The sequence below is a fragment of the Lontra canadensis genome, unplaced genomic scaffold, assembly GCF_010015895.1.
Source record: "Lontra canadensis isolate GAN:19392208 unplaced genomic scaffold, GSC_riverotter_1.0 scaffold1, whole genome shotgun sequence".
Taxonomy (NCBI): Eukaryota; Metazoa; Chordata; class Mammalia; order Carnivora; family Mustelidae; genus Lontra; species Lontra canadensis.
Genome location: NW_022630995.1, coordinates 27,726,128 through 27,742,983, shown reverse-complemented (window position 1 = coordinate 27,742,983; position 16,856 = coordinate 27,726,128). Strand labels below are relative to the sequence as shown.

General features: G+C 34.0%; 1 protein-coding gene across 5 annotated transcripts in view; it reads right to left on the bottom strand.

Moving 5' to 3' along the window:
• Positions 1–16,856, bottom strand: part of NFXL1 (nuclear transcription factor, X-box binding like 1) — a 75,113-nt gene that overhangs the window by 34,385 nt on the left and 23,872 nt on the right. For all 5 annotated transcript variants that reach the window (XM_032852311.1, XM_032852302.1, XM_032852329.1 and 2 more), the window contains exons 9-15: positions 16,346–16,460; positions 15,290–15,414; positions 14,484–14,606; positions 10,760–10,850; positions 5,456–5,576; positions 5,070–5,229; positions 3,904–3,995 (exon numbers count right to left, since the gene is read on the bottom strand). In XM_032852311.1, coding sequence (XP_032708202.1) covers positions 3,904–3,995; positions 5,070–5,229; positions 5,456–5,576; positions 10,760–10,850; positions 14,484–14,606; positions 15,290–15,414; positions 16,346–16,460 — 827 coding nt within the window. The remainder of the gene's footprint in view (positions 1–3,903; positions 3,996–5,069; positions 5,230–5,455; positions 5,577–10,759; positions 10,851–14,483; positions 14,607–15,289; positions 15,415–16,345; positions 16,461–16,856) is intronic.

Genomic DNA, 16,856 nt, shown 5'->3' with positions numbered 1-16,856 from the left:
TTTACTGGCCATTTGTAAGATCTTTTTCAGAGGAATGACTATTCAAAGATTTTGCTCATTTTTAAATTGGATTGTCTTTTTGTTTCTCAGTTTGAGAATCCTTTATATATTCTGGATAATATCCTTACAGGATATATGAAATGCAAACTATCTCTCCCACTCTGTGGTTGTCTTTTCAATCTTTTTATTGTGTCCTTGTAACACAACTAAGAAACTGTGCTTGATAATGTCCTCTTTATTTTTTCTTTTGTTGCCTATGCTTTAGGTGTCATATATAACGAACCACTGCCTAACCCAGAACACAAAGAATTACACCTATATTTTCTACTAAGAGTTTAATAGCTCTTACTTCTAGATCTTAGATCCATTTTGAGTTAACACGTATATATGTTGTGAAGTAGAGGTCCAAATTCATTTCTATTTTCAATGTGAATATCCATTCTCTCAGCACTCTATGTTGACATAAAACATTCTTCCTCCCACTGAATTGTTTTGATTGACACTCTTGTCAAAAATCAATTGACCATAAACATATGGGTTTCTTTCTGGACTCTCAATTCTATTCCATTAATCGATAGGTCTTTCCCAACACCAATACCACAGATTCTTGACTGCTATAGTTTTATAAGTTTAAAATCAGGAAGTGTGAGTCCTCTAACATTGGTTTTCACTTTCAGGACTGTTTTTAGCTATTCGGGGTCCTTTGCATTTCCATATGAATTTGGGGGAAAATTTCCACAAAAAAAGCCAGCTGTGAATTTCACAAAAAATATGTTAAATTTATAGATCATTTTGGGTAGTAGTGTCCTTACTAATATTAAGTCTTCCCATCCACAAACATGGGATGTATTTCCATTTATTAAATAACTGTCTTAGTAACCTTATCAAAAACTAATTAGAAATAAATTCCTACATTTATGGCGGTTGGACTCTCAATGCTATTCCCTTTTATCTATATGTCTATCTGTATGCCAATACCACAGACTTTGGTCTTCTTTAATTTCTCTCAAAGATTTTTTATAGTTTTCAGTGTATAAAATCTCAGATTTCTTTTATTAAATTTGTTGAATAAACAAGTTGCTTTTTTAATGCTACTGGAAGTAGAACTGTTTTCTTAATTTCATTTTCAGATGCTTCACTGCTAGGGTAAGAGAACTGAATTCTGTAGACTAATATTTCATAGTTTTACCAAACTCAATTACTATCTCTAACAGCGTGAATAAGAATTCCTTAGGATTTTTCATATACAAGATCATGTCATTTAAAAATACAAATAGTTTTACTTCTTTATTCCCAGTGTGAATATATTTTTAATTTCTTTCTCTAGTCTAATTGCTTTAGCTAGCACCAATGTAAACATAAACGGAAGGGGCAAGGGCAGATACCCTAGTCTTGCTCCTGCTCTTGACAGGAAAGCTTTGTCTTTCACCATTAAGTATGATTAAGGGTTTTTCACTGATGCCCTTTATCAAGTTGAGGGAATTCGTTTATCCAAGTTTGTTGAGTGTTTTTATCTAGAAAGTATGTAGGATTTTGTCAAATGTTTTCCTGTACCCATTGATCATCCTTTATTCTTGTGATAAAATATTACTTTGATATTTTGATTTTCATATGTTGAATCAACCTCATATTTCTGGGATATATCCCACTTGGTCATGATGTACAATCCTTTTTACATGTTGCTGGATTCAGTCTGTTAGTATTTGGATGAGAATTTTTGCATCTACATACAAAAGGGATACTGATCTACAGCTTTCTTTTCTTGTGATGTCTTTTTCTGCTCTTAGTATAAAGGAAATACAAGCTTCATTGAATACGTCAAGAAGTGTCTTCACAGAGTGAAACACTGGTGTTAATTCCTTAAATATTTGGTAGAATTCACCAGTAAAGTCACTTGTCCTCGGCTTTTCTTTGTGGTAGGTTTTTGGTTACTAGTTTAGTCTCTTTACCAGGTATGGGTTTATCCAGATTTTCTACTACTTTTTGAGTCAGTTTCAGAAGTTTCTGCATTTCTAAGAATCTGTCCCTTCCTCCATGTAAACTATAACCAAAAGAGGGTAGAAGTGGCTATACTAACATCAGAAAAAAACAGAGTTTAAGAAAAGAGTTTAAGAGTTTTCAAAGAGTTTAAGAAAAAAATTGTTTACTAGATACAACAAATATTTTTTAATGAAGACCTCCAAAAATTCTCTCTTCCCCACTGACATCTTTGTAAATATCTTGAATATCTTTATTTTACAAACAGAGAAGATATAGGACTTATTCATGGTAGTAGTTAGAAGGAACATTGGACTCAAGAGTTCTTACTCTAAAACACAATGTTTTAATATATGTACCCCCGAGAGAACTTTCAGCAGCACATTACAATTAAGTGCAAAGGAAAGACTTTTAAAATTAATTATTTAAACTTCTAGTAAACATGACTTAGTAATTCCAGGCAGTTTTTCTACTGTCATAAAATGTTTAATCCAACCTTGAGGAAATTAATTAATTTTGAGGAAATTAAGTAATAAAATATTTAATCTATCCTTAAGAATTTTAGGAAATAAGATAGGCATCTCTTTTAAATAATCCTCCTGTAAGACAGGCAAAGGGATTCAAAGATAACTGACTACAATTATACAAACAAATGAAGTGCCTATGAACTCCCCCTCCACTAATCTACAGACTAAAATTACTGTTCGTAGATACAGCTCCCAACATTTTGCCTCCCAACCTGACTACACAACCAGTATATAAAAATACATTCTACTTACACTGAGAAGAAAAATATGGAAGGACAAAATGGGAGTGAGAGCCTTTAAAAGGAAATAAGAAGGGCACCTGGGTGGCTCAGTCATTAAGCGTTTGTCTCCAGCTCAAGTAATGATCCCAGGGTCTTAGGATTGAGCCTGTGAGCCCGCATTGGGCTCCCTACTCTGCAGGAAGCCTGCTTCTCCCTCTCCCGCTTCCCATGCTTGTGTTCCCTCTCTTGCTGTTTCTCTATCAAATAAATAAATAAGATCTATAAAAATAAACACATAAATAAATAAAAATAAATAAGGAAATAAAAGGAAATAACAACTGTCTCTCTAAAACAATACCAAATATTGTTTGGGACCTTAATGGTAGACAACAGGCTCTTTTCTAATTTTACATTGGTTCCCAGAATTCTGTGCTTCTTTTACTCCTATATTCCATAACCTCTACTCAAAGTATGAACCATTCCATAATTCATATTACCCTAGGATCTGACTCCCTACAACCGAGTCCAGGCCATTTCCTGGGAACACTACATTCCAGAACACTATTTTCTTTGATTTTCAATGTTTCCTTCAAGTTTACCTTACCTGCAACTTGGTTTTCCTCTGTCCTCAAGGAGCTCACAGACTAGCATGGGAATCCATCAGGAAAACTAACAGATGATCTCTTGGATGAATTATTCTGAGTGTGAGTTGCTATGGAAACTCAGAAGGACATTAAACTCCAGCTGGGGTAAAGACCCAAAAAAAGATATCTAGAGGTTTTCAGGCAGTATGTAAAATGTACTTAGAAAAGAATGAGGCTGACGACAGAGAGACTGGTTTATGGACTAGGCCTGAAAAACATGATGAACTGAACAAAAAAAAGGGGAGGAGGTAATTTAAGATACACCTTGAGGAGCGCCTGGGTGGCTCAGTGGGTTAAGCCTCTGCCTTTGGCTCAGGTCATGATCTCAGGGTCGTGGGATCGAGACCCGAATTGGGCTCTCTGCTCAGTGGGGAGCCTGCTTCCCTTCTTCTCTCTCTGCCTGCCTCTCTGCCTACTTGTGATCTCTCTCTCTCTGTCAAATAAATAAATAAAATCTTAAAAAAAAAAAAAAGATATACCTTGAACTATGTCAAAAAAAATTTTTTTTTTAGGTTAAAATTCTAAAATACTTACGTAGGAATAGGAACTTGACATGGAGGACAAGGTAATGCAGTCTGAATAAATGCTGGCTCAGAAGGCTGTTCCCAAGGGCCTGTAGGCTGGTGCTACAAGTAAAATACATAATAATTTAAAGGCAGAGGAATTAAATTATATGTAAGAATCTAAGAAAATAGTTCCACATACCCTCTGCTCAAGCAGGTTGAAATTTTTTTAAGTAACCAACAAATTGTGCTTACTGAAATATTTTATTCCATCTGTATTCTATCAGACTGCTTCCCTCCACACACATTTGATGTTAAAAATTAAGGCAGACTCCAGTTTTTAAATGGCAGAACAAAGACAATGTAGCTGCCTTTACTTTTTTTTTTTTTTTTTAACAGATGGGAGTTGAGAAACTTTTTATTCTGAGTTAACCAATCCAATACACCACAGTGGTAATTATATATAAATAAATTTACAAATTCATAATTATGTATTTTAAAGCATTTTCCCATTAAAAATTTTTAATTTTATTTTTATTAACATATAATGTATTATTTGCCCCAGGAGTACAGGTATACCCTCCTACACTGTTGGTGGGAATGCAAGCTGGTATAGCCACTCTGGAAAACAGTATGGCTGTTCCTCAAAAAGTTGAAAATAGAGCTACCCTACAACCTAGCAATTGCACTACTGGGTTTTATCCTTTACTTCTTATTAGCCAAAAGGGGAATGAGAAATGTAAATCCGACTGTAAAACTGTAAAATCCGACTTCTGCCAGCAGAATGTAATCTCCATTATTTGTTCACTGTTGTCTCCCTAACAGGTAGGATAATGCATAACACATAGTAAGGACTCAATAAATATTCACTGACTAAGTGAATGAATCTTTGAGGTAACCAGAAGATACCTATAACCCTGAACCACAATATACGAAGACTGCCAACCTCACGTGTATCAGAATTATAACATGACTATCACACAATTTTAGCAAACATCTGTTTATTGGTTTCTCGCTTTTTCTATACCATGAGCTTCCTAAGACAAAAGAGCAAGTCTTATTTACCTTGTACCCCAGCTCCTATTACAGTGCTTACCACCCAGTAGGTACTCAACCACTGCTTGTTGAATGACTAAGTAAAAATTAAGAAAATATGACCCACAGCAATGCACTACCTCTTAAAATATATTCCCTTACCCTGCCAGTTTGCTTTATTAATGCTTGATCATGACATGGAGCAGGACACAAGTGACCACATTTCTCCAAAACTTTTTGGCAAGGTTGATGACACGGAGGACAAGAGCCAAAGTGACAGCGATGTTTTTCTTGACTTGTATGATGGCAAGTTGGTGGTCGACTAAATCATAAAGTACAATTTTTTAAATTACTTTTGATCACTGAACAATTATATCTAAAGTGCAATTATCTATTTATCTTCTGTTTCCATATAGAACAAGAATACTGTGAATATTAATATTTTAGAACATTAAAGCAGAATTTAAAGTACTAAGAATATTTAAAATCAATATGAACTTAAATTTGTAAGACACCAGATATAAATCTATGCAGAACCTCATACTAACCTGCATTGCTCTTTGCACTTGGGTGGTCTTGTGGTACGTTCCCGGCCACAGGGCACTGTCACCTTTGTATTGCCACAATTGCACTTCACATCTACAGTTTCTGGGCAGGGATAACAACTGCCTAAAAAAAAGGTCTGATACTTAAAAAGAAATGTCCTTAACTATTCGAATGATAATCAACAATAGAATCAATGAGTTTAGTATTCACACAATTGGATACTCTACAATGAGAATAAAGAAACTACAATGTGAATGAACCTCACACACGAAACACTGAGCAAAGGAAGCCAAACACAAAGAGTGTGCAGTATATGAGTCCATTTACATACAACAAATGGGAAAAACTGTACTGTTTGAAATCAGGATGACGGTTATGAAGGATACAAGGAGGGTGCTGGAAATACTAGTAATGTTCTGTTTAATCATCAGAGTTTTGGTTAGCCAGTTATGTTCAGTTTGTAAAAATTCACCAAGCTATACACTTATTATTATTTGTATTCTTTTCTATATCTACACTGATAATTCAATTAAAAAGTTATAGAATTTTCTTATTCTAAATAACAAATTTAACACATTAATCATTTAATCATCACTACACAAGCAAAACAGATTTATGTCTTAGAAAAATCTAACATCAATAATCTTTTTGGCTCATTTTCATGCATACTTCTACTCAAGTACATTATTTTTAGATAAATTCCCTAATAAGAGTAATTTCTCTCATCAGGTTATTAACAAGAACAGTCAACTTACTATTACTTATGCTTTGTGAAGGACTAATTCTAAACTCTCATTTTAGGTTATAATTCCAAGTATTTCTCTTCTACATATTTCAAAAGGAAAAGTTATTTGGGTTTCAGTTTTTTACCTTTTGTTACAGGCTGGAAGGAATACACAAAAACAAAATAAAGAAATTTTTTTTAACAGGCTATAAAATTCTCCCAAAGCTCTGACATCATCTTCAGGTCTTTCTTCCCACTCCAGTGTTCCCACTAAATAAGGTTCCCCGTAGAAATGAAATAGCAAGAAGGGAATAAAATTCTTCAACTAAGGAGCAAGGATCATAAAAGACTGCTGCCTATGTGTCAGAACCAAGCAAAACACTAAAGAGCAGTTAACCTGATAAGAAACAGACTAATGATGAAAAGTACCCTGGTTAAAGCCTCTTATAAAAGTTCCTAAGAGGACCAGAAAGATTTTTATTCAAATAGTGAACAAAGAATAAGGAAATGAGAGTAAAAAGCAACACAGGGAAAAAATATATATGTATTGTACAAGTCATCAAATTTATACTTCAGTGTTTTGATAAGTAAGGTATAACCCAGTGAAGTCTTTTCTTGATGGTAATGCAAGCCAAGTTATCCACATGATCAAATTTTATCTTTCCAAAAGAGTGACCAGGTGTCATATTTTCTGACAGTTAATAATGACCTTTAAGTCTGAAGCATATCATTTTCCACACTTAACAATAATTTTCATTCACCTTCAGCAATTCAAAGAGGAACTTATCAAACATAACACCTTTCTGCCACTCTAAGCTAAAGCATCACTTTTCCTTTGTTGAAAACTAAATCTTGAGAAAAATAAGGGATAATTTCTTTAAAGTCTTCCTACTGACCAACAGAATTACACACCCTGACAGATCAAGTAGCTTCAATGATAGTTTTAAAATGAAAAAGCCGCATACAGAATGCAACTCCAGAGACCAGTGGGTCGATTGCCAAAATGGGCACTCCTCAAGTAATTCCAGAACCGTTAACACAGATGACCTTGAACTTAAAGAAGTGTAAGTCAAACTTCCATATGTTCACAGTGCAAACATGCAGTTCACATCCTCTTCCTATGAGTTATGGTGTAACCCTGATCATGAAGGTGTCTCGAATGATGGAAAACAGTATGAAATAATAGTTCTGTGTATCCTATGGAACTGTGGATCAGATGGTAAAAGCTGCACAACACATCTTCTACATACCTTCCATTAAGGTAAATTTTGTTAGGGGCTAATAAGCTCCTTAAAAAAAAAAAGAACCTGGATCTGATCAAATATTCCACTAATAATTTATAGGAAATACAGGAGAAAATGTCAAATAATACCACAGAGACATAATCTGTAAAATGCAGACTCTGTGCCTAAATAAAACAACCTCATTTCTTAAATAAGAGACAAGGAAAAAAGAAAAGGAGACAGAGGAAGGAATGTATAGATTCGTAGACTTTAGAGACCTCAAACAATTGCAATACGTCAATCTTACCAGGTTTTTGAGTCATACAAACTAAATTTAAAGATGAAGATATTTATGACACAAGATATTTGAGCAGCAGATATTTGCTGATATTAAGAAATATTTTAACTGTGTTTAGGTTAAGAATCCACCTTTTAGAAATGAACACTGAAGATCTGTGGGATTTGCTTCCAAACAATACAAGAGTGCGATGTGCCTTGACACTCCTCCACTGAGCATGACGCGCGCTACCCTTTTCGCAGCTATTCTGTGCCAGGTTAAGGACTTTCCCTTCAATTTCTAATTAAGTTTTCATCCAATATGAATGCTGAATTTCATCAACTGTTTTTAGACATTCACTAAAATAGTTTCACTTTTCCTTTAGACTATTAATGTGGTGAATCACATCATTAGATTTACTAAAGTTAAAATAATCATACATTATTGGAATAAACCTAACTTGACTAAGAAAGATTAAGGTTTTAAACAGCTAATACTATCATATGGATAGCTGGATTTGAGTAACAGAAACCTTAATATTTTACAAACATATTTATGAGTTAGACTATTCTATAATTTTCTCTTACTTTCCTTTCAGATAACGAGTTGGGACATGTTCCTTTTTTACATTTACTCTCAAATAGATTATGGAGAGACTGAACTTAACATACACACACACACACACATCTTAAATGATAAAAATCATGTGTAAAAATCAACTAGGCCTGGTGTTTCCTTGGTGAGAGAATTCTAAACTACTGGATCCAATTTCTTTAATGGAAATACAACTAGTTAGGTTTTTTTATTTTTAAAGATTTTATTTATTTATTTGACAGACAGAGATCACAGGTAGGCAAAGAGGCAGGCAGAGAGAGGGGAAGGGAAGCAGGCTCCCTGCTGAGCAGAGAGCCCGATGCGGGGCTCGATCCCAGGACCCTGGGATCATGACCTGAGCCGAAGGCAGAGGCTTTAACCCACTGAGCCACCCAGGTGACCCCTACTTAGGTTTTCTAATTAAAGTCAAGGCCAGTGTTTTAACAACAGTCAGCAAGGTCCTATACATATTTTTTTTCCAGCAATCCTTTATCCCACCATCTCTTTGCCCTCATCTCCTATCATTTGTCCTCCTGAGCACTTACTTCATTCAGTCCTCTTTGTAAATTCTTTCAAATGCTCTCGTCTCGAGGCCTTTGCAATTACTGCTTTCTTGCCCAAAACACCATCCCATCCCCTTTCACATGGCTTGTAATACCTTACTTCTTTTGGATTCCTCTCAAATGTCTTCTTTCTAGAGTCCTCTCCTGATCACACTAGAGCTCCTTTCTATAACTGTCACTACCTAATATTCCATATTACTTTGATTACTTATTTATACTCTAGCTGAAGGGAAGTAAAAAAATAAGTTCTGTAAGAGCAGGCACTTTGTCAAAACTGTTCATTTATACATTCGCAATGCCTGATACTTAGCAGACACTCAAAAATACTTTTTAATTGAATCAATGACTAAATTTCAAATGTTAATAAAATCTAATGAATCAATGATGTAGTATGACTTTAAAAAAATAAAATTCTTTCACAATTTAAAGATACCAACAAATCAGAGAACACACACAGGAAAAAGTCTATGGGATTAATTCAATCTGCCACTTTTCCTAACAGGGAGGCAATGTGATGGGATGGAAAGATCATTAAAGTTTGAGTTCACATCTGACCCTGCAACTAGTTCTATGACCTTTGGCCAATAGTCTCTTTGCCTGTCTCCTTACTGTACAAAGTAACAGTAGCACAATATACTTTTTGAACTTTTGAGAAGATTAAGGGAGGTATCTGGCATCCACCTAATCCCAAAGGAAGCTAACAAAAACAGTACAGTTTGCACTAGGTCATAAACCTGCTATCTAAGCTGCAGAGTCCGGACTTCAATCAGGACATCTGACCCTAAAGTCCATGCCTCCTCCACTGTACTATATAATCAATATTCCTTTTCGTATCAACCTACTCCAAATGGGTAAAGTTAACTCAGTTTTCTCTTTTTTTTTTTAATTTGTTTAAAATTTATTTATATGAGAGAGAGAGAGCACATGAGAGCAAGCAAGCAGGAGCAGAGCAAGGGCAGAGGGAGAAGCAGGCTCCCTGCTGAGCAAGGAGCTGCGGACTGAGGAGGCTCCAGCCCAGGACCCTGAAATCATGACCTCACCTGAAGGCACACGGTTAACCGACTGAGCCACCCATGTGCCCCGTTAACTCAGGTTTCAATGTCTAATAACTTCAGCAACCCTGAGACCCTTTCAGGAGGTCTAAAAGGTCTCATGTGCGTAGAGTAGTTTTACAGATGCCATGAGTCAAGGTGTATAGTAACAAATTGAATGCAGAAGCACACATGTGAATTTTGCCTATTCTCCATTAAGCTTGAGATTAAATACAATTGCAGAAATGTAAAACAATACCATTCTTCTCACTACATTTATTCAGAAAATAGTTATTTTTCACAAAAAATGTTACTGTATTAAGATGTAATGAGTTCATTATTGCTATTTTTAAATAAAACCATAGACATTATTACACTGTATTTTAACTTTAAATACAATAAATACCAATAGATAAAACCAGCATTTACAAAAAGTCATTGGTTACAAAAAGAATGTAAGAGAATCTTAAGACCAAAAAGGCTGAGAACCACTGGCTTAGGATACATCCAATCCCTTACTAGACTTAATTCCATATAAATGTCTAAAATTCAAAATAACACTAAAAAACCTAAGAACATATTAATTAACATAAAAACTGTGTGAGGGACGTTAGGAAGAAGTAAGGAAACAACATGGTATCATAAAAAGAACAAAACTTTTATATTCAGAAGGCCTGAGTTCAAATTTTAGCTATAGTGCTTTACTAGGTATTTCTCAGAGAAAGTCACTGAAGTATCTTTAGCTTCAATCACCTTGCCCATAAAATGGGGATACTAGTAACTGCCCTACCTTCTCAAGGTTGTTAAGAATTAGAAAATGAATGTAAAAACTTTATCAGCTATAAAGTACTGTATAAAAACAAACATTAAATTACAGCTATTGTTAAATTTTACCTCTGTGGCAGACAGATGGACATTTATGGTTTCTACATCCTAAAGTCCGTCCACAGTTTTGGTCACAAGGTGGACAGTTTCCAGGGCAACACTGAAGGGAAAGCAATATATAAAGAACAGTCATTTGAAAACCACACATAATATGAATGTCATCACTAGTTATTCTCAGAATTCATGAAAAGCAAAAGATACTTCTTTTCACCATAAGAATAAAAGTATTCAAGAAGATAAACATTATTCTAAGTAGACAGACTGTACTAAGAACTTATAAATTTAAATAGACCACGAACTAATTTAATGAAATCAAGCTAAATTTCCTTGCCCTTTAATTATTCTGGAACTTAAAACAGTCCCATTAGATAATTTCATTCCTACGTATCTATGCAGAGATTGCCAATATTAACCAAAGGAATGGATTTGGTCAAATCCCATAGTCAATTCAGGCAAACAATTAAGTCTATCTTTTAAATTATTTAATGAAAATAAATCAATCTATGATTCAGTGTATAGATTAGTTTGGTTTTCAAATTAGTTTATTAAATTAAATTAATATTAATTAAATTAAATTAAATCAAATTAGTTTATTTTCAAACCATGGCATCAAAGACTAACTAAAAGAGAGAAACAGAGAAAGGCTAATTGCTTCTTTCTTTATCTTCTCACCTCCCTGTCTTCTAATCCATTTGTGCAGACCTCCCCCAACTTTATTCATGAACACACAGCAACTGCTTAAAGCCCATCTTGCCATCCTAACTCCTTCCTTGACCTCTCAGATATCCAAATGTTGAGGAAAAAATACAGACTACAATTGTCTTAAAGAAACGTAGGATTGTAACCTACTTAAGAACAAGTTTCAAAGTATAAAAAATAGCTTAAAACAGAATACACACTACTGAAAAGCAACTAAAAGTCAAAATAGTTCATTCAATTAAGCTAATAGTTACCAAGTAATACTATGTACCTATCACTCTGCCAGTAACAATGGGAGGAAAGAATCTATGTGGTCCATGACTTGAATAAGCCTTTCAACATATTTTTGGTTTTAACCACGAAGGAGTAATAATGATCAGATTTACTCTGTTTTAAACAACCAGAATATCAGAAAAAATATATGAAGCAACAGTTTTTAGACATTAGACATTTAGGCAGCACAGGACAACAATCTCTATGAGAAACAAACAAGGTTAGTTCTATGATAGTACTTGCTTAGACCTGGGTTTCCAGGCTATAGCACAAGGAAGATCACAAGCAGATTCTGGTGGTCTCACCAAGTTGAGCAGACAAAATTCATAATTCAGGGAGGTCAGTGTAGCTAGAATTTGTGGAGAAGTGGTAGCAGTACCGAGAAAGTTGTGGAGAACTCAAGGAAGGACCCCCTTGAGTCCTCCGTTGAGTACTGGTCTTTACATGATTAAAAGTATACATGTAAATACATGTACATTTTGAATTCAATATAGTGAATACATGTAAATAGTACACATGTATAATACCCAAATCTGAGCAAGAATCACTGGAAGAAGAAGTCACAACCATTTCTAAGAAATTATTCAAGGCTAGGAATAATTTGTGTTCCCTATGGACACAGTGGAATAATCTCCTAATACATAGGCTTTGAGTACTTAGAAGAATTATTGCCTCAGTAATGACACCAAATTAGCCCTGGATAAAAGGGTGGCCTCATTCTGCCTAATAAATTCAAGCCTCAAAAGAACCAAATGATTTCTAAATAACTTGACTTCAACCCAGAATGAAGCTTAAAAATATTTAAAGGAATACAAACAAATCCCCAGCACCCAAAAATTTAAAGTTCATAATATCTGGAAACTAATAAAAAATTACCAATCAGGAAAATATCATCCAAAAGGAGAAGAAAAACCAATCAACAGCAATAGACCCAAAAATGATAGATGACAGAATCAGTAGACAAAGACATTAATATGAACATTATAAAAGTATAGCTCATCCATACATTCAAGAAGATGGAGGAAAGCATGAGCCTGCTAAGGACAGACATGGGAGATATAAAAAAGACTCAACTCCCAATTCTCAGAGATAAAAAATTACTACATTCTGAGATGAAAAGACACAGGAAGGGATAAACATCAAATTAGATAATGTAGAAGAAAATTAGTGAACTGAAGACAAAGCTACATATAGGCTAAAATTAAATTTTAGAAATTAAAAGGACTAAATAATAAATGGAGCATCAGTGGGCTGTAGGGCTTCAAGCAACATGACACACACATCACTGGAGTCTCAGAAGGTGATGCATGGGGGGAAAATATTTGAAGAAATGAAGAATGAAAATTTCACAAATTTGATGAAAACTAAAAACAGATCCAGAGAAGCTCAACAGAAACCAAGCTAAAGAAACAAGAAGAAAGCTACATAGGAGCACCACAAATAAACTGCTGAAAACCAACAGTATAGGGAAAAATCTCTAAAAGTAGCCAAAGAAAAAAGAGGCATTACATACAGTACAGAGGAACAAAGATAACCATCACAAGCATATACTTGGTTAGGAAAAAAAAAAAAAAATGCAAGCTAAAGATAATGGAACAACATCTTTAAAGTATGGGGGAAATGTTGTCAAACTAGAATTCTACTACAGAAATATTTGTCACAATGGCTGAAGACAGTTCATTAAAGTTGAAAGACATCATGACCAGCATTACAAAAAATATTAAAAGAAGTCCTTCCAAAAGAAAGAAAATGAAAACAGAAACCCAAATCTATGTAAAAGGATAAAAAGCACCAAAAACAATGAATTCCATGATAAATATATATCAGTACTTTTCTTACTTTTTCAAACTCTTTAAAAGGTATCTATTTAAAGCAAAAGTAACTGAATATATTTGGGGTTTATAAAATACATGGATATAAAATGTGTGAGAATCCAATAAAAGAGGTGAAATGAATCACTGAAAACCAATACTTGATCAAAGAGAAAACACAAAAGAGGGAAAAGGAACACACAACAGATGGGCAAATAGAAAATAAATAGCAAAATGACAGATTTAAATCCTACCATATTAAAGATCACATTAAATTTAAATGACTACGCCCAAATTAAATGACAAAGATTGTCAACATTTGAGTGGACGATACTATAAAATACTATCTAAATGTGGTCTCTAAGAAGTCCACTTTAAATATGAGTTAAGAGTAAAAGAACAGAAAAAGATATCCATATTAACATTAAACAAAACAGTATCACTATATTTTAATAGATTTAAGAACAAGAAAACCTTACCAGAAATCGAGGTATAATTCATAATGATAAACGGAACTCACAAAAACTACAAATTTACAGATTCAATAAAATACTCCAGTCCAACTTATATGGAACCAAGTGTCTATAAATAAGATTTGAACACTAGGAAGTTAAGCCTCTACCACCAAATGAACTCTAACACTCTACCACTCTCTCATGCCCTAACACCACCATGATGTTTTAAAATCCATGGAAAAGAAACAGCCCAAGAACCAAGTTAAAACGTTTATGCCCAGGACCAAAACGAGACCCTGTCATTTGAAGACCTTAGTAAAGATTTCCCACTAATATAAACAAGATTAATCTAGAATATTTACTGGTATTCCATATGGAAAACAGAGAACATGCTTTAACATCTGAAGAACAAATCATGATGACGCTTATCACAGGCTCAAAAAGTACAAATTCAAGACAATTTTTAAATCAGTTTCCCAGGCTTACTACACATACCTTTCTCCTACACTGATGCTTCTGACAGTCCCGCATCTTAACACACTTAGTCTCACAAATATAAGGCTTATGACATGGCATTCGTTTTGTATGCTTTCCACAGCGACAATGCTTTTCTACTTCCTGGAAGAATCAAATTAATGCTATTAAAACTAACTTCTGTTGACATTTTTCCTCCATTTTGCAATCTCTGTAATTAGTGAAGAATAAAGAAGGAAAGTTTAAAACGTCTTTCATATAAAGGACTTTACCAATAATAAAGCCAATTTCCTAAGACATTTGTTTGTATCTTACTTCACAAAGACTTCATAGAATTTCTATTATTAAATTTAGTAAAATTGGATATTAAATAGCAAAACAATAACACACATTAAAATAACATCTAGTTATACCATACCATCTGCACATCTTATTTCAGTAAAACAAAGGAACTGGATTATTTAGTAGCATGGTCAAAACCAAAATGACATATATAACTTCAACATCTCACTTCTAAGCATTTATTTCTTTCCATCATCACTAGGCTGAATTATCATTGCTTTGAATATCTTCTGAAAAGACAGATAAAACTAGATTATAAAAATGACAACATTTCAACTTTTATCAAGCAAAACCAAAGGCTAATTTTTAGATTTGATCGTTGGCGTACTCTCCTGCTTCTCTACCATAAATATTAGGTGAACAAAGCTCATACAGATCATCATATAGATGTTTATAAAAGTCATGGAAAACAATCATAGCATAATCCTATTTGACATACTGTGATAGGTGGTTTTTAAAATTAATTATTACAGGAGAGGACTAACTTGTCTGCATGTTTCACAAGAACCTCGGTGACAACGCTGTGAACATCTATGGATTCCACATTCAAGTACTTTGTCACAACTATCTCCACAAGTTGGTACATCTTCTGTACACGGCAAAGAAAACTCTAAAAGCAGACAAAAAGTCAAAGTTAGCAAGATACATTGCTTAAAAGCATTAAAAACATGCCATGTTCTTTTCACTCCCTAAATAGCCCTTTCAGACTGTGAATATATGTGTCTACATAATTATGGGAAGAGTTACATTTAATGAAAATAATCCCTAATAAAAAAGTCTGTTTTTAAAAAAGAATTTGACACATACCAAGTTACCATCCTCCACACACCTATGTTTATGAGCTAACTACTTCAGAAATACTTACCTAAATAAAATTAAGACCATACATACCTCTATGAAAAATTCTATAATAAACAAAATTATAAAAAGAAAATTTGCTCTTAACAACCTCACAGGATTAGAAAAAAAAAAAAAAGATGTAGACTTCAGAACATTATGAAACTGACCTTTAACATACACCTATTAAGACAAGTGCTGGCAATAATCTTATAAATATGAGTGCTAGAATTGGTGCAGAGTTAAAGAAGTACACCCAAACTGCAATGTTCTGTGCCTTATCTCAAGGCAGTGAAATTAAATTCACCCATAACCTAATATAACAATGATGACAGTTTATGATTATGAGGTTTCCTTTATTGCCAGACACTATACCAAATACTTTATGCACATTTTATCATTTAATTATCGCTCATTTCATTCTCTTTATCTTATAAAAAAAATATTACTGCATTTAACTTGAAAAAACTATAGTTCATGAAGGTGGAATCTGAACCGGTATATGCCTGACTCCCAAGAGTGAGTTCTTAACCCATTAAGCCATATTGTCCTTTCAGCAAACATTAAAAAAATCTAATATCAAATTGATATTTTTATTGAAATTACATTATGAACTTCCACGGAAATCTAATTTAATTAGGGATGTACTCTAAGTGAACATGAGAAATAATCATTTTCCACTAAAGGTTTAAAAAAAGTCTTACTTGACTTCTGACATGGACAGAACCTTTTCCCAGATCGAGGACATTCTCCACAAGCACCAACATGGCAAACCTGCTCACATGTATGATTACCACATGGCAATGTTTTTCCACATACCTAAAATAAAATGCAATAAGCACATAAAACTTCAAAGTCAACAAAAAGTCTTTTGTGCATGACCTAATCCATTTTTTAATCACAAGCCACTTCTTTATGTTCTTCATAATATGCTCTATATTTTATATAGGTACCATACACACACACACACGCATGCATACGAACATATACGCATATATTTCCTATGTGCCAAAGAGTGTATTTTTAAAATAAAGGGGGAAAAGTACATATAGCTTCATATGGCCATCTACCAAAGATTTTTTTTTTTTTAAAGATTTTATTTATTCATTTGACAGAGAGAGATCACAGTAGACGGAGGCAGGCAGAGAGAGAGAGAGAGGGAAGCAGGCTCCCCGCTGAGCAGAGAGCCCGATGCAGGACTCGATCCCAGGATCC